This window comes from Mauremys mutica, chromosome 3, assembly GCF_020497125.1.
Source record: "Mauremys mutica isolate MM-2020 ecotype Southern chromosome 3, ASM2049712v1, whole genome shotgun sequence".
NCBI lineage: Eukaryota > Metazoa > Chordata > Testudines > Geoemydidae > Mauremys > Mauremys mutica.
Genome location: NC_059074.1, coordinates 132,991,923 through 133,017,892, shown reverse-complemented (window position 1 = coordinate 133,017,892; position 25,970 = coordinate 132,991,923). Strand labels below are relative to the sequence as shown.

Sequence of the window (25,970 nt, the reverse complement as noted above, 5' to 3'; positions counted from 1 at the left end):
TGCCAGGGCAGACCCAGCCCTTCCTTGTGCCTGGCTTTCCTGGCCAGTTAGCCGCCACAAGCTACGAACCCAAGCTGCGAAATCAAGCCACAGACTCAAGCTACGTTCAGGACTGGTAACTATACAGCAGCTGCAGAACATCTGATATGTGTGTGTGTGTGTGTGTATAGGTATTAGTTATTGGTCATAAATCAAATTATGTTATCATAATAAATGTGGCATCTTTGCCTTCCCCCCTGAAATGATCCTGTATAGTTTTGTCTGCATAACACTGCCCCCACACAGCTCGCCCAAGGCCCCTTTGATCTCCGAGGGCTAGGCTCGGAGCTGGGGAGGGGCAGGGCTGGGGGTGTCCCAGCCAGGGGCTCCCACCGTGCGCCAGGTTCCAGCTGCTAGTCCCGGTAGGGCTGGGGAGGGACAGGACTTCCTGTTCCCCTGCACAGGCTGCTCCCAGGGCTGGGTCAAACCCACCTCTGGGAACCTCCTCCAGCTGCCGGAAGCTCTTGGTCACTCACTTCTGCTCTGCCTTCAGACTGGGCTCCCAACCAGCAGCCGTGGAGCATTCTGCAGCTGGGGGAGGTTCCCGGAGGTGGAGCTGACCTCCCCCATGCTGCTGGGGGTGCCCCAACCAGGGGCTCCTACCGTATGCCAGGCTCCAGCTGCTAGTCAGGCTGGGGAGGGATGGGACTTCCTCTTCAGGGCAGAGGAAGTCCTGTCCCTCCCCATCCCAGCTGGGACTAGCAGCTGGAGCCCAGGGCACAGTAGGAGCCCTCTTCCCCTACAATAGCCAGATTTCGTGGGGGAGATCAGATTTCACGGTCCATTATGTGTTTTCATGGCTGTGAATTTGGTAGGGCCCTATTTATGAGTGATACTGAAACTCCTGCCTTGCCTCCTTTGAGTCAAATACGTTAGAAATAAAGTGTAGTTTCAATTAAAGCAATCTGAGTACTGGGACCAGTACCCAAGATGACAGTGGTCAAAAATAACTCACCTGGAAGACACCTCCAACTCAGAATTAGCTATCTATGATTATGATAAACCACTTGCACAGAACACCAACAATGCTTCTGCAGCAGAGATCTGAGTTTTTGTAAGGCAGTAATATTCAAATGTTATCCCAGTTAACTGATTTGCATGAGTATGCCCATTAGGCCAGACAGATCCCCATTAGATTGGTATAAACTCCATGTAATTCTACTGACTTCATTTGGAGTTACTCCAGATTTACACCAGTCTAAAATCACTGAGATCAGAATCCGGCCCAAAGTATTTTTATTTTAAATGGACTTTGTTTCAATTTGCTAATGTGGAATTGAATTGTAAAGTAATTATATTGTAGGAATGTGGAGTAAAAGTGCATTAATTTAAGGCGAATGTACCGAACTAGAAGTGGTAGAATTTATAAACGGAAGTTTTTTTAAAAGCAAAAATATATTATGCTTTGCTGGATAACATTTGCTAAATATGCTTAAATTCATCGTGTCCTGATAGTTCCCTGTCTTATTTATGGCTTTGTTAATGCTGTGTTCTCTTGTGGTAACGCTCATACATAAGAAGAAATATAAATTAGTGGAATGTCAATAGCTAACCACACTGCAGCATTTTAATGCTATTTCGATAAGAATGATTCATGAATATAGAACATTAAAAATCAATAGCAAAAAGCTCCCAAGTTGTACCATCTCAGACTATGTCCTCATTAGCTCTCCTAATTTCATCATGGTCAGGTGATTGCCTGTTTCTGGATGGGAGATTTCTAAGGGGAACCCACACATAGGAAGTGGTGTTGGTGATTCAGAAGAGTGGTGCTCCTGCTCCTCAGTCGATATTGAACTAATGGGCTCCAGTAAATTGTTGGGGTTATGAGAGATGCTAGGATAGAATCTGACCTTTGTTGCTGGTGTAAATCTATAGTAATCCACTTTCTTTTTGGTGTAATATAAAACTGAGACACTGATCACTTCTAGTAATTAATGATTCTGTACCCAATTTTAATCCTACACAAATGTAAATCAAAGTGGCTCCAATGAAGTCAATGGAGTTATATCAGAGTAAATAAGATCAGAATCAGGTCCCTCTTCCTCACCCACCCCCAGCCCTGCAAATTGTTAAAACCAGTATTCTGGCCCAATTCCATATAAACCTATATTTAGGCATTATTCTCAGGGCTTGTCTACACAAATATTTAGTTCACAACAAGCTGGAGGCCGAATCTATCCGACACTATCCTGCCATGGTCTAACTGTCCCTGTAGGCCTTGCTGACGCCCATTAACAAACTGTTAGCAGTGAATTATGCTAAACCAAATTAGAGACACTAATTCTGAAGGAGAGTGTCCACACAGGGGTTTAATACAGTTTAGCTAATCTACTTTAAATTCACACCTTTAGTTAATTTGGAATAATTTTCCTGAGTATCCCTGTGTAGACAAGCCTAAAGTGAATTTTTAAGAGGTACTTTAACTTCCCCCTGGATAAATGAAGAGTTAAACAATATCTTACTAAGGCTCTAAGTCTACCTTATCTTCAATGAGATAGCATGGACTACAGCTTAAGGGAAGAATTAGGCCCAAAGTAGTTCTTAAGACAATGGAGGTGCTTCTGTTTATCCTAACCCATCTTCAAAAGTACAGCTGAAGAATGGCATCCTATTAATTATGAAGGTCCCTCAACCTGGATATAATTTGAAATGAATCAATATTGTCCAAATTGAATTATCATTGATACTCCCATTGTGCTCTGATAAGGAGTTCTCAGTGGGGTTTTACGGGTCCTGTAGTGTTACTGTGCAGGTGGAGAGAATCCTACCAGTAATCCTTACCAACTAGTTTATAAGCAGCTGTTTGCAACTTGTACTTCAGCTAGTTTTTCAGTAAAATAATATGGCTGTTTTAATACATTTAATACATCTGCGATGTCCTTTGGTGCGGACACTGCATCTCCTCCTGAACCACTTTATAATACCTCTGGACTAGGTAACCCCATTCAGGGGTGCTGGAACAATTTGTACAGTGGGGATGCTGAGAGCCATTGAACCAAACTGTAAACCCTGGAAACCACTTGAAGCCAGGGAGTGTGGCAGCGTAACTAGCTACAGCACCTATGACCCTGCTTGTGGTTAGGGCACTCGCCTGGGATGTAGAAGGTCTGAGTTCAAATCCATTCTCCATCTGATTTGGAGCACGGACTTGATCCACGTTTTCTCGTATGCCAGGCGTGTGCCTTAGCCACCAGATTATGGGCTAATCTGGGTTGGGTCTTTCTTAACTTCTCCTGTTGGAGCTGTTCCACTTTGTATAAATAATTAAATGTTTATTGGATCAGGGACTTGAACCTGACTCTCCCCCCTCCCAACTGCGTACCTTACCCTAGCCACCAGGCTATAGAATCAGCCTCTCTCTGAGCTAATAAATTTTAACAGTGAAAGTAATTAACTACTGGAACAATGTACCAAGGGTTGTGATGGATTCTGCATCACTGACAATTTTAACATCAAGATTGGATGCTTTTCCTATGACAGATGCTCTAGTTCAAACAGGAATTATTTCAGGGAAGTTCTATGGCCTGTGTTATACAGAAGCTCAGACTAGATGATCAGAGTGGTTCCTTTTGGTCTTGGGATCTATGAATCTATAAAAAGTACTACCACATATATGCAAAAAAGGCAATAAATAACACTTTCTGCAGGAAACGTACCCTTGTGTTTCCTCAGGCATAATATAGGATTTTGCATATATGTTATTAATAATTATTTGTATAGCAGTAGCACATAAAAGCCCCAATTTAGATCATGGACCCATTGTGGTAGGCACTGCATATACATCTAACAAGGGACAATCCCTTCCGTGAACAGTTTATAATCTAAATAGAGCAAGTGTGACGGAGAAACAGAGGGGTGAAGTGAGTTACCCAAAATCACCCAGTAAGTCACTGACAGAAATAGAACCCAGGTCTCTTAACATGCCATCCAGTGCTCTATCCACTAGATGCCTATAATATGCATAGTTAATCACAATTCACTCTGCTGGTCAAAGATACAAATGCACAATCTTCACAACTGTTCACTAAACAGGCCGCATATTTATTTGAAATGAAATCTCAGCTACTTCTCAAATAGAATTTAGGATTTGCACCCTTTCTTCAGCTCAGTCATCAATTAATTGAATGGAAGGCATAAGACTATCAGCAGAATTAATTAACCTTAAAGAAGAAGAGAATTAGTGTGCTGCTTTTAAGCTCTGGGATTTGAAGGGCTACAGTATCTCACACCAGGATTCACAAGTATTTAAACATAAGGTTGTCTGCAGCAAATTGAAAGTAAAACAAACAAACAAAAAAAACCCCAAAACAAACAAACAAACAAAAAAGCAAACCAAAGGAATAAAACCTGGTAGTACTATGTTAGCATTCATGATCACTTTTGGACAAAACTGTCACAATCTCTAACATCTAGGTTCTCTCATTTCTCAAAAGGGGGATAAAAATGAATGGAAATATATTTCATTGACATTATGGTTTGCTGCAGGCTGAAGTTGAAGTGTGTTGACAGTGTCATCTTATTCTAAAACTCCTTGGTATTGCCATAGGAACTGAAGAATTGTGGTGAAGTCCCTTCCTCCACAATTTCCCTGATGAAGTTATAACAGTAAGAAGATATAACTAACATTAACCAGAATGAAATGCCATGGTTTTTAATCTTTACCATAGTAACATAGAGTACAGTACCTCTTGAGTGCCCTGATTTCATAGGTAAGTTCTATAGAAAGTTTCTGACCCATTACTACACATCTGGAAGTTAAAAAAATCTCAATGAAGGAGCAAATTATACCCGCTCCCATATCTGGGCAACCTCTCTGAAGTCATGAGGGTCCCACTGGTATTCTGAAACAAAAGATGTTCCCAAGTCCTGTTTTTCACTGCCCTGACGTTGGCCTAAAGACTTTTTCAGGTGGGTCTCTAACAGTGACATCTCATCTCTGCATAGCCCAATTAGATTCCTGATTCTACAACTTTTTAAAAAGGGAAGGTAATATTTGCAAAGATGTCAGACTGACATGGGACTAACTTGGTGACTTCGTACCTTTTTAACATAAATGTAAAGGAGGTTGTTTACATGAAGGAATACTGGACTCTGGCATTGCAGCAAGCTGCACTAAGCATCACTGGACTATAGAAGAGCCTTTTATTCATTGAAGGATATCTTAAATTCAGACATTTTATTTGAGAAGTTTTTGCTAAGGCTGGAAAAGGCATGAAAAATGCAGTTCCAAGACTGGGGGAGAACCTCACAATGAGCCAGATCCTGAAGCTGATTAAGGGCCCTCAATTGCAACTGAAGTTAATGGGAGTTAGGCACTCAGCACTTTCCATAAGGTGATCTACACCTTGTAGATGGAAAAAGGTACAGTAAGGGCTAAATTCTATCCTCAGCTATAACTGTGCTACCCCACTGAAATGTATGGGGTAGCTGGGGTGTCACTGGGGTCAGAGTTCAGCCCTAAATATCTAGAGATGAAAGGGATTTGCCAACCCAATGTTATAGCATCCTTTGCAGGCAATCCATGGTGCCACAGAAGCATAGGTTTTGGAAGCAGCTGTTTTCCCATTTTACTATGAGGGAGAGATTGCAAGAAAGTTAGCTGTAAAGTAGAGGAATAACTCAATTTTTTTTAAAGAATAAGATGGAAAACCCCAGAAAGGTAACAAAATAAAGTGCACACTTCAATCAAATGCCTTTAAAACAAACATTGGAAATGAACCTGCAAGTGTTCTTTTGGAATAAGTTCATAGAAGGAATAAAAAGCATACTCCACTTGCAAGCCTTCAATAGTGAATTCAGAACCCTCTTTAACAACGCTGAAAAGAAAAACATTCAATATTGATTTAACAAAGTGATCTGAATAAAACATCAACTCAAGGGGTACAGCAACATTCAAGTATCATGAAAGCAAAACTGAAACCACAAAGCTCTCTTACCTGTATCTCTGCTTCGGAGACTGTTTCTCAGCTGATTTGAAAACGTGTCCAATATAATACAAAGGAAAAAATAAAAAGTTCCAGTTTGTTGCAAACCATGTCAGAGTGAAGGGTGCATCGAATTTCTTAAAGGTCAATTTTGCTAGCTGGGTTGAACCTGACCAGGAGGAGCAGACACCCAGGACCACTGCCACTCCCCAGAAAAATTTCTTGAGTTGGGTCACTGAGCATTTCCAACAGCAACGATTTCCCCTTCCACTGCCTTCCACCCCAGCCTGCATCTGTGCTTCTGCTGGGGCTGGAGATTCCCGGGAGTGCTCATCCCCTGAAGAGATGTAAACACAAGAATTAATAAAGAATTCTACACAGCATTCTACTTTCCAAGAATCAAATCCTGGGCCCATTTGGAGTCAAAGGGAGTTTTACCATCTACTTCAATAAATAAGGATCTTGCCACAAATATGTAGTTCATTTCATATCGCACTAAAGCACCTAGCACATTTTGGGGACAATTGCAGTCTAATAATAATTATCATCTCTACAGTTAGAAGGGGGCGAAATGAAAAGTGAAATTACACCCTGTTCTGTAGTCATTACGTTAGAAGATTTACAAAAATAATACTGAACTCTGCTATGACATGCAAATGAATGATTGTTGTGATGTTTAGCTTCATGAAAGATCAATGGGAATAACAGCAACACTCACAACCAACACTGTCTTGGGAGTCTTAGAACTGCATATTTTATGCAACATGGTGTTTCTTTTTAAAGAGGAGAGAGGAAAATTTATTCTTTCAATTACACTGGCGTTACTCTGGAGTAACAGCAATGGGCTAGTGTTGTTGGTGTGGCTGGAGCACTGCTGAACTCCCGTAATCCTTGGCTGGTGAAACAGCGCTTTGGGGGGCTGTTACCAGCTGGTGAAACTTAGAGCAGCCTTTGGGATTCTCTAAATTGCACTAGGGACTAGGCCACCTTAGCCTGCACCTCCTTGAGTCCTGTACCAACCAGGGTTCAGCCAGACCTGAGGAACAAGCCCAGCGACTTCAAATTTACACCAGTGTAACTGCAATCAAAATATGGCCCAGGGAAACCAATTTTCAAACACTGATATTTTAACAGAATGTGCAAAATCCATATTTGGCTGCTTGAATATGCATATAGGCATGTAAATTGGGTAATTGGGCACCTATGTGCCCATTTGAGTGATCAATTATAGCATTGCAGTAGGCACATTACATGGCTAAATTTGAAAACTTGGCCACCATTTTATTCTTTGCCTGAAAGTAGCTGAATGACAGCCGGTATGTCTTCTCTATTACCAGCTGTGACACTGACAGATTGGTCAATTTGTGTGTGACCCATACCAACTTAACAGGAGGCACTGAAATGGTAAATAGGGCCATTCCTTGTAGATAGTTCTCAAAGCCATGTTAAGTAGACCAGAATCTTTAATATGTTTGCTTGTATTGTTTGTTAGAGAATCAAAATGTAGATGCTGTGGGTTTGTGTTTACCCTATATCTTGTTAGAAGTTAACAATGTAACCAGATTAGTTTGTAGATACTAATTCCCTTTCATGTCTTAATTGCATGTGGATGGGTCAATTAATCTTAAGATCAAAGATGTAGGCTACTGTAGGAAATGATATTATTTACATTTGTCTTCAGCTTAATTGTCTATGCCATAATGAACTGCCTTTGCAATTTGACTGGTTAACTGCCTTATGTTAATGAATACAATTAGTTACCTGTGTATGCATAGGAAACAGGAGATTAACTTCAAAGCAAAGAGCCTGCTGTGGCAATTGCTGTCAAGAGACTTATCCAATGGCTTCAACTATAAAGGACACTTCGGGCCTGATCCTTTTTATTTCAGATCTGCTTAAACTTTGACAGGGAAAGTCTAAACCAGAAGACTGAGATCTCCAGGATTTCTTTGGATTTACCCTGGAATTCTCATGGAAGAATTTGAACAAACTCTGCACTTGGACTGTATCCTTTAAAAATGATTCCAGAAAGACTTTTACAAATCAGCAGCCTCACCCTCTCTGCTATGAAACTAATCTAAGAACTTTACACACATTTGTATGTATTTTGATCTCTTAACCATATGCAAATCTTTCTTTTTTCTTTTATTAATAAACCTTAGATTTACTTAATAAGGATTGGCTGTAAGCATGTATTTGGGTGAGATCTGAAATATTCACTGATCTAGTGGGCAATGTATCTGGTCCCTTGGAATTGGTAGAACTTTAAATATGGTGAATAAGGCTTTCAATAACTCCTCACTATATTAGACTTGTCTGCCTGGATGGAAGCCAAAGGTTGGATTGCTTAAAGGGGACTGTAGTTTGGCTTCTTGGTAACCAGTGTGGTATTACAGAAGCTATATGGTTACTAGCTTGGTGAATCTAATTAATTATAGACTAAACCGCCAGTTCTGGGAATTGTCTGCCCTATTCCTTACAGTTTGCCCTGAGTAAACATCCTCAGTGTGGCCCCTCCAGGCACCATGTTCACACCAGCACATACTGTACTTTTACCTTCTGAACTAAAGGCCAACCCTATATGCTGATGAATGGCATTGATGGTCCTCAGCATATTTCAGGAAGTGCTCTGCTCCCTGAAGGACCAGGCCCCTAACGAGCTTTCTGATGGCTGTCTAAAGTCATTCAAGCGCTGTTTAAGTCATTAATCACCTGCATGTGATGCTGCTATGCAGTGTTTTAATTTTAAAAGCTGATTTCTTTAAGGTATACTAGTCCATTCATTCTGAACACAGATGAAGTGCTAATTCGTGTTGAGGGGCTGGAACCTAGAAAGCTTCAAATGCATTCACAGGTCATTTAATACACTGAAAAGTGGAAACCAAAGGTTTTCACATTGCTGCACTGCATCTGCGGGCTAGAATTAGCATCAAGAACAATAGTTCTGTATCACTACGCAATTTAAATCCAGGTTATGGGACATCCACACACAATTTTTTTTTTTACTGAAGAGATTATGCAATCTGTATGTTGAACTGTTACATGTCTGTTTAGAGATTTACACTGTGACTGATATAAGCTAATACGTGTGTAAGTCAATACAAATGTAGACCAAAGGTATTCTTCAATAGTACACTCTGTGTTCCTACTTAACTCTAAAAAAAATCAAGTAAATGATATGAGGTAACTTTATCATCTAATAAAACTATTTTGACACAGAAAAAAACAAAAAAGAACTCCCTCCCTGCCCCCGATTAAGCACAATGGGGTGTTTTCAAAACTCTGTGCATCAGTTGCACATCTAGACATCAAAAAATGGGGCCACACATGAGTATACAGGAGCAAGGATATTTAAATGGATATGCAGTTATATAAGATTTTTTTTTAATGGCTTTAAAATGTTCACACAGAAGTAGGGAAAAGAGAGTGCTAATCTCTTAGTCATCTACTTTCAATTTTCAGTGGAAAAACTGTGTGGGCAGCTTCCCATGTAAATTTACATGCACTAAAGGGTCAACTTATTATCCAAAGTTAATAAAACATTACATTAAAAATACATTTAGATTACAGAATCAATCACTCAAAGTTAGGAAATGCCAGAAGTGAGACAGATAGACTTGTCTACTAAACCTTAATTCATGTCCCCTTGTGTGGATGCATTATTATATCTTTTTAAAATTACATGATCACATGTAATTAAAGCTTCCTGCCTCATTCAACACATAGACTGGACTGAATTCAGTGACCAAGACAGCTGTTCAATTTTTTTTCTTTTTAATCATTCAGTGTGTAATTCCCCACACTTATATGCTGTACACAATATAACCCTTGCAATGAATAAGGAATTATTAATTTCCTCATGGTCTTCTTTATGGCATGTGTCACTGTAGCACTGATTAACAAATGTTAATGAATTTATCTTCATTACACCTCTTCCCCACTTGACTCTTATTCCTGATCTAAGGTCAGTAGCGTAGCTAGCGGGGTGCAGGGGAAGCAGCCGCTTCCCCTCAGCACATTTTCCAAAAGCAGCACCTGCTGGGCCAGCACTGGGAGCAGCACGGCCATGCAGGGAGGGGGATGGCAGGTGTGGCCGGAGGAGCAAAGGGGCCGGCTCCTCAGCCATCGCGCCTCACGCTCAGCGCATCCCCAACATCACTGCAGCCACCATTAGCAGGCCCCGGCCATGCCGCAGGATAGAACACAGCACCCCAGCCCCGCGTGGTGCCCTCCCCGTGGAGCCTCCGCCCCCCGGCCTGCCCCGGGCACATGTGGCGCGTCCTTTGACCCTGTCTCTTTTGTACCTCATGCCATATCACATGCATTAGCTCTGGGAAATGGTCTCGCCCCCCTCAGGCTTTTCAGCACTTAGATCTGCAATAGAATTATTTTCCCAAGTAGGTGAAGATGTGTGAGGTTTTTCCTCTGCTTTTCCTGAATTTGTATGTGCACACAGAGGGTCTGTCTATACTGCAATCAGAGGTGTGGCTGCAGCACATGTAGATATACCAGAGCTAGCTTTGATATAGCCAGCTTGATAACAATAGCAGTGAAGCTCTGACAGCAGGGTCTAGCATTTGAGTACATACCCAGGGTCCTGGGAAGGGTTGTTCAGCCCACGCTGCCACTGCTTCACTGCTATTGTTATTTGAGCTAGCTACATGAAAGCTAGCTCAGGTAATCTACACATGTTGCAGTCACACCTCTAACTGCAACGCAGACATTCCTTTAGGCCCAAATGCTGAGTGTCACTGTGGCTGTGTAAGATCCAAACAAAGCATAAACAATGTGCTACCGCTACACTTATGGGTTAGAAAGCAGAAAACAAGCACGGGGACCTTTATATATTGGGGGTGTGGCCAGAGTTCAAGCACAGTATAGATCCCCGACTCTGGTAAGGTGGCCAGGTGTCCGGTTTTCAACTGTAAAGTCTAGTCAAAAAGGGGACCTGACAGTAAAGTCTGATTACTGCAGGGGGGGACACTGGGTTATCACCTACGCCAGCCCCTACTCAGCCAGGGCCATCTCCAACCTGTGTCAGGCAGCTGCAGATCCCAGCCCTGGCTCTGCAGGCAAGTCCCTCCCAATCTGGGGAGAGGAGAAAAGCAGAGAGCAACAGAGGCAGTGGGGAAGAGGAGCAAATGGGGGGTGGAGCCTCAGGGGATGAGGTGGAGTAGGAGTGGGGGCTTGGGAGAAGAGGTGGGGTGAGGGAGGTTCCGGCACTCCGGCTGGAGTGTCCTTTTTTTAAACATTACAAAGTTGGCAACCCTATCCCTGACAGCAAAATTCCACATGGGGGCAGGAGAGAGGAGAATAGTGGGCAGTGCTTCTTCCCCAATACCTTGCAGTAGTTGCTGTAGCCAGGCACCAGAGATGGCTGAAGCTAGCTTTGAATGGAGGGGTAGTGGGGTGGCTGCTCTGCATGGGGAGCAAGGGGAGCTACTGAGACTCAGCCGGGAAGAGGGGGGGTGGCAGTTTGCATCTCTCTTGCTGGCTGCCGGGGGTAGTTCCTCCCGGCCCTGTTATCCCAGTTTCTAACTGCTCCCCGGCTGGATCCCGGGTGCTTGCAGTGGCCACTCCAGCCACTCCGGGTCCTGCTCTCATGAACTTGCATGCAGTTTACAGGGCACGCTGGTTCCCAGAGTGCATAGTGGAATGATGCTCAAGGGCATAAACATAGGTCAGCCCACACAATAGTTCCATTGTGGGGGCACTAGGCTCTACTGCCCCCGACTGCGCCATCCTTGCCAGGGACCAAATGTTGGGCTGTGAATTGTCTTCTCAGCCCTATTATTATTTTTATGCACACATTCCTGAGACAACCGCCCAATTAGATGTCTCAGATGGAAATATCAGCATCTTTAAGATACATTTCATGGCAATTACAACCTGTAAAAGAGAGCAAAATTTTGCACTTTACATATAATTCATAGGCAAAATGAATCATCCATATGCATTTAAACCTATGTGTTAAATACACCAACAGAGGTGTTCACACTGCACAAATGCAGTGAAATACAATACTGTATGTATCACTTTACTTTGAAAATGATCTCACAGATCAGGGTTTGAATTTCTAAGGATGCCCGTACCTTAGACCATCTAATTTGCATGCTGGATGAAGTAAAACTTATTCTTGTCAAAATGAGCTACATAATGTTGGAGAAAGAGTCCTGTGCCTCCCTTCAAAAAGCCTTTTCAAGCTTACCCTATTGTATAAGAGTTCTGCATGTAGTTTCTTTTAATTTGTCTGTAAGAAAAACTGCACCACCCATCTTTGATTTCCTGTATTCGTGGAGCGCTAGAATATGTCATACAGGTACAGTCATCAATTGGGAAAGTTGCATTGCCCTTGAGAGAGACCTTGCGACATGGTCCCAGAATCAGATTGCCTCCTGGAGCTGCATATAGTGTATGGAAGTATAAAACTGCAACACCTTTTTAAAGTGTTCAGAGATCTCCTACAGCTATCCTGGTGGGATCAGACAGTTGTATTGGCTGGCATGTATGATAGGTGGAGCTACAGCTTTGCTTACCTTCTCCCTTCCCTGCCTCCCTAGATCAGTGGTATCCAAACTTTTTTGATCGCGCACCCCATCAATAAAATTTTTTTTAGCATGCACCCCCTGCCACGCCGCAGGGCCAGCTCTACCACTTTTGCCTCCCCAAGCCAAAAAAAAAAAAAAAAAGGTGCTCGGACTCCCGCCCGAACTGCCACGCACCCCAAAGAATCCTCTTGCGCACTCCACTTTGGAGACCACTGCCCTGGGGAAATGTCTCTGGAGTAGTCCCTTGAGTGGAGTGGAGTGCATTTCTGGCCAGTTTCTGTGCAAATGCACAAGGGGGAGGAGAGACTCCTTACTCCCTTTCCACCAGTGCACATCAGCATACGGGTCAGTTAGAATCTAGCTCTGCACCTGTATCATACCAACAAAGTGCCTTTTATATTTGCTAATGTAGTACACTAAAGACATTCTATTTTCTGATCTCAATATTTCCAGCATTTATGCTCCCTTTGCTCCTTCCCAGCAGGCTGAAGTATACACTAGGAGCAGTCAATCATGATACCAGGACAAAGAAAAAGTACTTTTGTTTTTTTAAAGAAAACTTTCATTCAATCGTTTCTACTTTTTATCCTCATACATTGTCATTCTCTCATCTTAGCCACTGCCCCTTATCATTCAGTGACAATGAAGGGAAGCAGCTTTCACAACCAAGGACAGTGCCTATGCCCAACAACCGGGCCGCCCAGAGGATTCAGGAGACCTGGGGTCTTCGGCGGCGGGTCCAGCTTCGGCGGTAATTCGGTGGCGGGGGGTCCTTCCGCCCTAGGGTGGAAGGACCCCCCCGCTGCTGAAGACCCTGAGCGGAAGAAGCTCCGGGGGCCTGGGCCCTGCGAGAGTTTTCCGGGGCCCCCAGAGCAAATGAAGGACCCCACTCCAGAGCCCCCAAAAAACTCTCATGGGGGCCCCTGCGGGGCCTGGGGCAAATTGCCCCACTTGCCCTCCCCTCTGGGCGGCCCTGCCCAATAGCAGCTGTCCTTCTGCAATCCTCCCCAGAGACTAAGGCCATGTCTACACTACCACTTGTGTCAGCAAAACTCATGTCGCCCAGGGTGTGTGGAAAAAACCAGCCTCTACCTCCCCCCGGAGATTGTAAATTTTGCCAGCATAAGCGCTTGTGTGCATAGTGCTATGTTGGCGAGAGAGCTTCTCTCATCAGCACAGAGTGGCTACATGAGCGATCTTACAATGGCGCAGCTGCATCCATACAGCTGTGCCAGTGTAAGTTCACTAGCCTAGACATGGCCTCAGTGTATCACCTCTGAATACCCTGTCTACACCTGTTCAGAAACTACTTGACGGCACAAGTCTCTTGTGCACTGTTAGTAGTTAAAGACTTAACACGAACACTACAGGGACATCTTATAGCTAACCTGTGTGGTCTAATAAAATGATACTGATAAAAACTAAGATCCTGAATCTGTCTGCTCTAACACCACCAGTGTAAATCAGGAGGAACACCACTGAAGTCACCGAAATGAAAAATGACATGAGATTAGACCCCACTTGTTCAATTTATCAATTATATTTATTCAATTATCTGTTAACCATTTTAAACACTGTTAATCAGCATCACTAATGGAGGACGGAGGTTAAACGTGTGCAATATGCCCACTCCAGCCTTCTGGAGTCATAAACTGTCCCTCATGATCTGAGGACCTGAGTCAGGAAGATACTGAAGCACACACCTAATGTGAGCAGTCTCACTGACTTCAATGGGACTACTCCTGAGCTTAAATTTAAGCACATGCTTAAACAGCTGCCTAAATTGGGGCCCAAATGAGGAGTTAAGCTTTTCTTAATGTTGAGAGAAAGAGGATTCTTCACATGATAAAGGATCTCACTAACACTTACAAATGAGCAAACCTCAAGGTGTTTGTGCATCACAAGTCACTCAAACTATTCTTTGATAGTTTGGGCATTTCACAAAAGAACTTTGGGGAAAAAAGTAGTGGGAAAGGAGGATCTGGCAAAACAGCCACATTAGATGGTACTTTAAACTCAAAAGGTTAGAATTCGGGGTCTAATTTCAAATCCATAATGTTGAAGAAGTTCAAAATTAACCAAAATATTTTCACACAGCTCTTACTGTGATGTCTTTTGTTGTTTACACACAAGAATTACAATATGAAGAAACCATACACAGCTGTGTCCCAAATAACCATGTTCACTAAACAGACAAGACCCAACTACATAATATTGATGCTCTGATTGGATTCTGGTGGCTTTCCAAACAGAGAACACAGTATGCTGCTCTTGACTAGAGGCGTCACAAGCTATTTAAAGGTGTACTACCCCATACTGCTTAAACTATATGATCGTTACTTATATTACTAGGGTTTCAGAGCTCCTAAAGCACATCCTGTGAAGAAGGGACTACATTCCTTATCATGGTTTGTATCACAGAAAACCATAAATGTCAAAGGGGCAACAGAACTAATGTATTACATTTCATCAGTGAAATACTGATTAATGTATCAATTTTTAAAAATAGCAAAATATTCCCTTATACAAAATAATAGCAAAATATTGTGTATTACATGAGATGAATTTCTAAATAGGAAATATTAGGTAAAAACAAACTTTCAATTGTAAAAAATTAGCCTTAGACGTATTAAGTTTCCCTTTCTATTTTTACATATTCCCTCTTTCTCTATTAAACATTCAGAAAATATTTCCTGGAAAATATATATTCTAATTTGTTAGGGGAAATAGAGATGATAAATTATCAAGTCCAAACTGAAACAGCTTGGAAAGTTATACTAAAAAGGGGCTGTTTAATTTATTCCCAGAGGCACCAGCTGCGTATTTTGTGTATGGGTAAGGACAGCCCTGTCAAGAGGGGAGTCATGCACGTCATAGCCAGAGAAAACATGTCTGTGATAGTCTGAAATTGAGATGTTTTTGTTTTTATTCCTTATTTTTATTCCCATCTTGAACTGAAGTTGCATTAGAACTCTCAAAAGGATCCAGCAGTCTTTACGACAACTAAGAAAGAACCTTGGGGTGAAATCCTGGCCCCAGTGAAGTCAATTGGAGTTTTGACATTGTCTTTAATGGGTCCAGGATTTCACCCCTGGAGTGTGGAAGCAGAGCTTTCATAGAATAAAACTCCCATGATCAAAGACACAGTATTGGGTTCTGGAGCAAATATCTTGCTAGATCTGTACGGGATTTCAGTCTGCAGAAAGGTTTAGACATGTTTGATCTTAGTAATGAAAAAGAGACTGGATTCTCAGCAAGAAACTGTTATATTGATTAACCAACAGTTTGAGCACCACGTGAGCAAGTGAATGTCCTCCTCAAGGAATGGCTTCATTTCGGATGAAGTCTATCCATACATCCAGGCATTTATACTGCGCTCACTGCAGGTGTAGATGAGTTCATGCTGGAAGAGTAGACATGCTGATTACAGAATTAATCAAGGACATGAAAATCTTCAAAAATAGGGATAAACTTCTATCTACAGTATCTGTCTGTCTTAGATATTTCTAAAATTCCTGTCTACTTTATTAAACTTGAGACAGAAAATGTTGCTATGGGTGATTCCGTTTATTAAAAGAGTACCTACTCTTGATCCTACAGCCCACTAGTTTCTCACACGTTAAATTTTGACTTCATTTGATAGTGGCCAGTTACGAAGATAAAGGGCTGAATGGCAACTAAAACTGCTCACAACACTTTGTTTATCTGCTACAATTTAGAACAAGACATTTGGAGCAGCTGTTGTCTGTCAGCTGGTGGCCAGACACTCGAGTAGACTCGACAAATTAGCAGAGCCTATGTTGGCTGGACTCACTGAGTGAGCATGCAAGTCCCATGTGATATGGCAGCTAAGAACCCAGCAAGGACCCTTGTGATCTGTAGGCAGTGGCTTTACCAGAAGAACTAGAAAGAAGCTCTGCTCTGACAATCTCAGTAGTCATGCTGCTCGACTTGCCTCAGCAGGAAGTCACTCTGCATAGCAAAGAGCACACTTACCTGCAGGGATCCTAGTTTTTGTTTTTATCTCCAATTACTCTCTTGCTGTCCTTTCAAAAAAAAGAGAGAGAAAGAGAGAGAGACTTTTGTAGATGTTAGAAAGAAATGGCCTTCACTGGTGCAATTACATCCCACTGTTCCCCATTTGATTCAGTCAATTGTGGAGGTCAAATTCATGTGTTTTCAGTGCAAAAGACATTCCCTTCTTTGTTGAAAGTTGCACTGTGGAAGCTGAGATGACTATGGAAAAGGCAGACTCTGGTGTTTTAAAATGGTATTAGGTTTGGCCTACACAGCCTTTATATTCTCTGTGGTTGAATTATCCAGCCCAGCCACATTAATTGCATATTCTTATTACAATCTCATATGTGATGATTCATGGGATCATGTTGGATAATCAGCTGAACATGATCTTTCAGTGCAACGCTGTGGTCAAAAGGGCTAATGCAATCCTTGGATGTATAAACAGGGGAATATTGAATAGGCAGGTTATATTACCTCTGTATTTGGCACTAGTGTGACCGCTGCTGGAATACTGTGTCCAGTTCTGGTGTCCACAATTCAAGAAGGATGTTGCTAAATTGGAGGGGGTTCAGAGAAGATCAAGAAGAACGATTAAAGGATTAGAAAAGCCGCCTTTTAGCATAGACTCAAGGATCTCAATCTATTTAGCTTAACAAAGAGAAGGTTAAGAGGTGACTTGATAACAATTTGTAAATATCTACATGAGGAACAAATATTTAATAATGGGCTCCTCAATCTCTAGCAGAGAAAGGTACAACTTGATCCAATGGCTGGAAGCTAGACAAATTCAGATCGGAAATAAGACATACATTTTTAACAGTGTAGGTAATTATTCACTGGAACAGTTTACCAAGGGTCATGGTGGATTCACCATCACGGGCAATTTTTAAATCAAGACTAGATGTTTTTAAAAAGATGTGATCTAGGAATGATTTCAGGAAAGTTCTATGGTGATATAGAGCAGGTCAGACCAGATGATCACAGTGGTCCCTCCTGGCCTGGGAATCTATCTCCTGAGTATGTTATCTGACCAACAACATTAATAGTGATACTGGGCCAGATTTACCCGCATTGCTCCAAGAAGGTACAAACTGTACTTTGCTGTATCAGCAAAAGATTCTGGGCCCAGTGGAGGAATTCATTTCTCAAGTTGGACAAGCAAAGATTCCAGTATCATTTTTGCCAAAGCAAGACAGATTTAAGTTCTACTGAGAGCTCCTCAAGAACCTAGCAATAGAAATCGCATTGACACATTCCCTGGCTACTCTAGCAAGATCCTCTTTCTGGATAGGGCCACAAACTCTGGGGGCAGCACTGGCTGCTGGAATGCCCTGCTGTGGAGGAGGTTGTGAGCAGCATAGGGTACCATAATCAATGCCACGTCCTTCCTATTGTCTTTAGCACTATGCCAGCATCTCTGCCAGCAGAAGCCAATGCTGATCCTGAAGTGACTCTGCTCCATTATCTGTAGGATATCTGCTTCTTGAGGAATATTACCCAGGGTCTGATCTGCCATCTGAGAATTTAAGAAGGAGGTCGGATTCTGGGCTAAAGGATGCAGAGTGGTTCCTCTACCAGTATTTCAACTGAACAAAGGGAGCTGCTTTGGTATATTGCACTATATCCTCCGCTGAGCCCAACATACAATGTGAAAACACATCTGCTACATAATTTATGTGCTTTATCAGTATGAAATTGTAGGGTTTCTGTGCTGGTACCATATCAGGCCATTACAGCATGTATGAACCCTATCTTTTCTTTATCACTGACTTCCCTCTAAATGGAGGAATTTGAAGAACTTCCTTACTATGAAGAGTCCTGCCTAAAAATATTATTTTTAAGCTCCCTAGAGGGGAAAGGTGGGGAGACAGCATTTGCTTCTGTAGAAAACTAATACAATGTAAACAGGAAGCATCAATAGTAGATTTTGTGAACTGAAGTTTTGATTATACTAGCCATGTTCAGAGTTCTAGTGGGAAATATTTTAAAATGAAATCGATTGACTAGCAATAATTTTTTAGGCTGTTTTTTGGGAGTGAACATTTGAATTAATTCAAGATGCCTAGAACAATGTTTTTTCAATCAGGGGTACACATACTCCTGGCGGTATGCAGAGATCTTCCACGGGTATATCAACTCATCTAGATATTTGCCTAGTTTTATAACAAGCTACATAAAAAGCACTAGTGAAGTCTGTACAAACTAAAATTTCATATAATGACTTGTTTATACTGATCTATATACTATACACAGAAATGTAAATACAATATTTATATTCCAATTGATTTATAACTATATGGTAAAAATGAGAATGTAAACAATTTTTCAGTAATAATGTGATGTGACATTTTTGTATTTTTATGTCTAATTTTGTAAGCAAGTAGTTTTTAAGTGAGCTGAGTCTTGGGGGTACACAAGACAAATCAGACTCCTAAAAGGGGTACAGTAGTCTGGAAAGGTTGAGAGCCACTGGCCTAGAAGATACCCAAAATGAATCAGGATGTGACTGGGTGAAATTTAATAGCCTGTGATAGATAGGAGGCTAGACTAGATGATCTAATGGTCCTTTCTGGCCTTAAACTCTATACATCTATTAATCTAAATGAAAACACTTTTTCTTCAAACTGCATATGTATTCACATATGCATTTGCCTTTAAAAGTGACAAAGCATGAAGAAATATTCAATAACTATTATCATCTGGCTTCACAATGCAATAAAGTTTCCACTTTAGCATTCCCCAACAGTGTAGTAAGAGATTTCTGTGTATCTATCCACCCATAGCATAGAAATGGTCCCATTTATATTTTATTTACATGCTATTCATGGCAGATATATTATATGTAATTGGTCCTCACTAGACCTATAACTAAGGGTTTATTCCCTTAAGACCAGTGAGGTAGGACAAAGTTTTAAAAACCAGTAAAACATGATCAAAATCGAATCTCCAAGGAGTGAGCTTACGACAACTAGAAAGAAGTTTGTTTTGAGTCTGTTTAAGGACTATGAAAGTGTTGTGTCGCTTGGGAAAGGTGGCAGGTGCTGTGTAGCACAGAAACCGACAACACCACTGCAACAGGGTCTTGATCATCTGCCCAAAGATATTGTGGTATTAAGAGGGAACACTATGGGGAGATTGGTAGCCTCAGGCACTCTACTCATCCAGTTTCACTGGTTTGAATCCAGTCCCAGTTACTGAAAGTTGTTACCATCTGTCAGTGACATGTGTGAATGAGTTTGGCAGTTTCAGTTTTGATCACAAACACCACATCAGAGAAACCATTGACGTTTCAAAATAGAGCCTTCTTCTTAGCAAAAACTTGGTGAGAACTAAAGCAGACATGTTGCAAGTTATTCACTGTAGACCCAATCATGCATTCCTTGTGAAGTCAGTGGAAATTATGGATGCCCACGGAATTCAGAATTGGCTTCAATGCACATGGTATATTCCCAGTTCTGAAAGCATAGACCACAACAAACAAAAAGAAACAGAGGCATCTACTATTGGCCCATCTGTTGCTATATGTTTTCCAAAGTATGGGAGCACAAGAAGAGTGTTTAAAGTGAGTGCCATGCATTTCTCTCTGTTTCACAGCTTAGCCTCTTTATGTCAAATGTTTGAAAGCTTTTAAAATATTAACTCTGTGGCCGAGTTCTTATGAGGCCTAATCCAAAGCCCAATAAAGTCAATGGAAGTCTGGGAAAATCTTTGTATGAGCATTAGACCAGTCCCATAGAGCATTGCCAGTTCTTCTACAGTATTTAGCCTCAAGTATATTTGTGCAACACTTGAAGTTACTTCCTGAAAAAGGAAGTTTGTTATGAAAATCAAGACAGTCACTAAATTAAGGCTTGGCCCATGCACACTGATATCAGTGGAAAGAGTCTTATTGCATCCCAAAGCATCCTTTCAAGAGAAAGGATGGTACGTTGGTAGTTCGGGAATTTAGGTTTTATTCTTGTCCATGTGACAGATGTGCTGTTGTGAATTAGGCAAGTTGGTTTTAATTTTGCAATACCTCGGTTGCCCCATCTGCAAAATGGGAATAAGAGTTACCTACCTCAAAGGGGTTTTGCAAGGATTAATGGTTTTAAGGTGCTTTGAAATCTTTAAATAACAGATGCTATGGAAGTATCACTATTACAGTGATTACCATGTTTTTGCACTTGTGGTGAATTAATTTAACTTGAAAATGTATAACACATTAAAGTCCAAATTCTGGCCTTGGTTATGCTTGTAGAAATCCTGAATAATTCCAGTGATGCCAATGGAGTTACTCCAGATTTGCACAAGGCAGAATTTGACCCTAACTTATCTAAACAGAGACAGGCATATGTAACAATTTATAGAAGAGAGATATAACTTGTGATGTAAGCAGCTTCTGAACATCACTAGTTGCATTTCCATAGCTTCAGCTAAGCTTCTGGCAAAAGTAAAACAATGTTTCCCTGTTAATTAACAAGAATGTAAAAGTTTGAATGATTTTAATAAATGTAATTAGAAAGACCTAAATGAGGTATAATTATACAACATGGAACGTGTGTGAGGGTGTGGTTGTGGGCGTGTGTGACTGAGATGCTGCCATCCCTAACTGAGGTAAATAAAGGGCAAAATCCTCAGTGGATGTGAATCTGAGTAGCTCCATATATTTATACTTTTATGCACAATGCCTTTTAGTTAGTCCTTCTCCCTCTCTCCCCACATACACATATATCTGACAAAGTCCTGAAAAGTCCAAGGTTATATTATGTACTCCAAATATAATGATTCACAGCTGAGTTTTAAGATGCAATAAAATTGTCAAATGATTTAATAGATGAAAAAGTTTTAACTTTTCATATCTTTTTGGGGGGGAAATTTCCAAAGGAAAGTTAAACTTCAGAGGAAAAGGGCTTGATTCTGAACTCCTTTACACTGATATAATGCCATTGACTTCACTGGAGTCCTAATTTACCTGACATGAGATGAATACCAGGTCAAAAATCTGATATAACCAATTATCAGGGACAAAATAAACAGAGAAAACCATGGGCCAGAATAATTCCTGAATCTATGCTGACTTTTGCCAGTGGATAACCTTGTGCACAGCTAGAAGTGGCGGTTGCAGTAGCAGAAAGAAGATACCATTTCCCCTCTAGTATGGGCCCAGAGCTTGGAATTGGGTGGTATCGGTCAAGGAGGGGCATGGCTAGGATAGCTGCAGGATGTACTGATAGTGATTTGGTGTATTCACTTTGCACAGAGACGGTGTCCTGGAGCTTTTGGTGAAAGTCAAAGCTGCCCTTCTCTGGAAGACCCCAAGATGGAGGGTAGGAGAAAACACTAGCTACCCTTCCCTGGGGGTGAATACAGACCTCAGAGTAAAATGCACCTCCATGCATCCGTGGAGGTGAAGCTAGCCCACTGGCTGGACAGAAAAAGCATAGCTTTAAGATGGCCACTGCACTACAGAAATTGCCTGTAAAAACAACAGAAATATGGACAAACATAAGCAATGGACATTGAGCCTATGCTTGGCAGGAGCTATACAAAAACAAACAGGTGCAGCATCAGACACAGGAGAAAGGAGTATGGTTACTGCCTCTTTGAATGATATGTATATGATGTGGTTGTCTTTCAAAGCGCTGGTACAGCAGGCTTGGTGCATAGTGATGATTCAATCTCTGGGATAATTTGAAATGGCAGTCACGCTTCTGAAAGAGCACAAAGTCCTTATCTCCCTTTTAAAGCAAAGTAGCAACTGTACAGACAGAGAGGGAGGGAATGCTGAAACGCATTACAGTAATGCATATCAATGAAAGGCTCCTCTTGGCTGACTGGGGAGAGGCACATTCCCTCAGGCTCCACCAGTTCCAATTCCTCCAAGTAGCTTTGGTGCTGGGCCAGAAAAGGGTAATCACTCCTGCTAGCGGAAGCAGGGACAAACTTTTTTGTGTGTTGCTGTTTCAGAATCAGCCTTGATTCTACTACACAGCGTGTCAAACTTCAGGGCTCAGCCTGTGCTAAGCAGAGATCAGCTAGCAAAACGATGGTGTAGCACACCTTTGCAAAGGTGCAGCAGCAGGGCTGGGTATCAAAGCTTGCCTGCAATATACTTTGGTTCATTTATATCTAGAACTGTGTTCTGTCTTTTTCATTAGCACTGTAAGCCCCCAGTTTGCAAGAAAAGAGGTTCTGTGTCATTGGTAACCATCCCAAGAACTGCCCTGTTGATTAATTTGGTAAGAGAAAGTCTCACACAGAGTTGGTCTATCTCATGAAAAAGACATAAATGGCAAGAGTAACTTCAGCTGTTTCCATAAATCTCTGGGCCGTATCCTGAATCATTTAAGTACAGTATTTTAAATTTTGCCATTCCATTACTTCAATGGAAGCAGAATCAGGCACATAGAAACTAAAGTTGGAAAAAGCCAACTAGGTCAGCTAAGTTCTTGGCAGCTGGTAATATGGTCTCTGAAAGTTGGTACACAGAGCTGACAGGGACAGGCTTGAAAGGATTCAATTTACAGCTCAAGGAAAGAGCAATCAGTCTAAAAACTCTTCCATCAAGAACTGGCCAGGAGATTGGCTACACACTGTCCCCGGGAGGATTACTGCCTGGGAAACAGAGCAACATGTATTCTGAATAAATAGAACCACTAGCCTTAATGTTGTGAGGTCTTGATTTTTCTTTTTCACCTTCCATTTATTTATTCCTTTTTTGTTCTCTCACCCCATTTCTTCATTTCCTCCTGTTTCTCTCCATCTGTATTTCTACCATTTTCTCTCCTCCTCCTCTCTATTTTTCTCTTTCAATACTTCTCTTCTTATTCTGCTTTTCCTTCCCACTTTACTGGAGCCCTCCATTTTTATTCCTCCTCCCAGGAGCCCTCTGTCTTTTTCCTCCTGTGAGTGCTCCAGAATCTCAATCCCTATTTCCTCTTTTCTCTCTCCCTCCTTTCTCTGATGGCCCTTCTTATTACCCCTCTTCTCTCAGTCCATTTATCTTCCTTTCCTCCCAGCCACTTTCTCTCAGTGCCACATTGTTTATATTTCTTCCCAATGCCTACTTGCACTTCTTTGTCCTTTCCTACAGTGACTGACTTGCTCCCTCTAGGACCCTCTTTCTCCCTCCACTGACTCTTTCCCTTCCCTGCCCCCATCATCTCTTCATTCTCTTTTTCCACATCTTCCCCATACTACCCTCACTCAGCTTCCTTTCTGTGCTCCAGCACCTGGCCCACTTGTCCCCGTTCCTCCGATGCCTACTGCAATCCAGACCACGGTGCCTTGCCCTCCCACATGCCACGCCACACTCCAGGGTCATTTCACCTGGAGCAGAACCTCTTCAGGTTTCCCTGGTTGCTTTCCGCTGCAACTGCTGCTTCACTATAGACCACTGTAGACCAGAACACCCAGAGCCTGGTATCTGAATGACTGCAGGATCCCCTCTCCTGGTTGCAAATGGCCTCTTGAAACCTCTCTGCACTTCTGCTAACCTTAGAGACAATCAGCGGTGCTGAGAGCCACTGAACAATTTGTATAGTGGGAGCCATTGAACCAAGCTGAAACCCTGTATATGATGGAAACCACCTCAAGCTCAGGGATGCGGCAGCACCCGTAGCATCTCCAGTTTCAGTCTGTATGGAGCCAATGTGCTTATTGTTTCAGGCCAACAGGACACACCAGCTTTATCAGCTCAGCCTGAACAACCTCCGATGCTTCCGTTCCATCCACCTGCTAGTGTTGACAGATTCTGACCAATTACCAACTAAGTGGAAGGTCCAGTGGTTAAGGTGTGAGCCTGGGACTTGAAAAAACTGGGTTTACGTCCTGGCTCTGCCACTGACTTCCTGTGTGACCGTGGGTAAATCCCTTAGTCTCTGCCCATCTGTCAAATGGGATAAGAGCACTGTCGTGCCTCACAGGGGTGTCCTGTGACCAGTGCACAGTCAGTCAGTGTGATGGTGGTCAGGGGCGCTGGAACAATGTTTGCAATGGGGGTGCTGAGAGCCACTAAACCAAGCTGTAAGCTCTGTATTTGATGGAAACCACTTCAAGTCAAGGGGTGCTGCAGCACCCCCGCACTCCTAGTTCCAGCACCTAGGATGGTGGTGGTGTGTCTGAGGGGGAGTCATGGGGTCAGCTTTAGCTCAGTGCCAGCACACCTGAAGACAGAGTCTGCTTCCTTGCTCTCCAAGGCTTCAGAAGCGGGCCGGGGAGCGCTGGAGGAGGCTCTGGTACAGCAGTGGGAATATCGCAGCAATGCAACGCAATGTAGCCTCCAACCAACCCCCCTCCGCCGGAAAGCAGAGTCGCAGCAGGCGGACGATGTGGGCAATGAGCGTTCCTCCATTTCCTCCGAGGGCAGCATGTCCTTTCCCAAAGCAGCCCCTCCTTCAATGCACAGCCCTTCCCCGCCTGTTCCCCGGCCGGGAAAACTTAGCGCTAACTTGTGCCGGGCTCCGGCCCCGCGGGAGGGAGCTGACGTCCAGCACACTGGACGGCGATGTCTGCATTGGCGGAATCCTCCTTCCGTGGAAGTCGGCGGGTCCCTTCAGGATAGGGCCCCGCGCGGCTGCAGCAATCCCGCCCCTCGCCCTCCCGCAGGGCGCGCCCAGCAGCAGCGTCCCCCCCCCGCCCCGCGGCCCCTCTCCCAGCCAAGGAACCCGCAGGCAGCGCCGGGCTGCCGCCTTCTCCCGCCCGGGCCAGGAGCGCGGAGCTCCCGCCGCGGCACGTCCAGCTCCGCACAGCCGCGGAGTGACCGGCGGGGTCCCCACGCCCCAATCCGCGGGGCTGCCGAGCTCTCCCGCCCCCCCGCCTCCGCTGCGGCCGGATTTACCTTCCACTTTGGTGAGGGTAAGGACCGGGCTGTTGCACGCGCTGAGCGGGGCCACCCTGGCGGAGTGTTTCTTCATGGTGAGCCCTCGTGCCGGCAGGAGCTCTCCAGCGGCTCGCCTACATCCTGGGGCCGGCTGCAGCAGCGCCCTCCGCTCCCTCCTGCAGCCAGCGCTGCCTGCTCTGCGGGCTCTCCCTGCCCCTGCGCGTCCCTCTGCCGCAGCAGCGCCCCGTCCTCAGGCTCGCCGCTGCCTCCCTCTCCCTCACCCCGCGCTCTCCCCTCCACTTTGAGGTTTGCTGCAAACAAAACGTCACATGCAAATCCCCCCCCCCTCCCCGCCGCGCTCCCGCCGGCTTGGGCAGAAGGGGAGCTGCCCTGGCTCGCTCACTCACCTTTCAGTTCCGCAAGGAAGCGGCCCCGCCACCACAGCACAGCCCCCCTTAGCGCCCAGATGCTGTGTGGCTAGGCCCTGTGCCCGTGCCTGACTGAGGCGCGGGGGTAGCGGTGGACACCACTTAGGCGTTTCACTCGCCCAAAGCTATGGGAGCCGCCCGGGCCATTGCAGCCTTTCCATGGACGAGCAAGTGATTCTGTCACCTTCGGAGTGGAAGGCTCTTA

General features: G+C 43.4%; 1 protein-coding gene across 5 annotated transcripts in view; it reads right to left on the bottom strand.

Moving 5' to 3' along the window:
• SLC35F3 (solute carrier family 35 member F3) overlaps positions 1 to 25,970 on the bottom strand; it is a 266,282-nt gene that overhangs the window by 74,746 nt on the left and 165,566 nt on the right. Inside the window, exons 1-3 of one of the 5 annotated variants that reach the window (XM_045008489.1) lie at positions 25,356 to 25,411; positions 21,889 to 21,992; positions 5,979 to 6,303 (exon numbers count right to left, since the gene is read on the bottom strand). In XM_045008489.1, coding sequence (XP_044864424.1) covers positions 5,979 to 6,259 — 281 coding nt within the window. In that variant the 5' untranslated portion in view covers positions 6,260 to 6,303; positions 21,889 to 21,992; positions 25,356 to 25,411. Of the gene's footprint in view, positions 1 to 5,978; positions 6,304 to 16,510; positions 16,561 to 17,008; positions 17,062 to 21,888; positions 21,993 to 25,355; positions 25,554 to 25,744; positions 25,912 to 25,970 lie in introns of those variants that run through there. The other 4 variants (XM_045008488.1, XM_045008490.1, XM_045008487.1 and 1 more) reach the window with 4 other exon arrangements.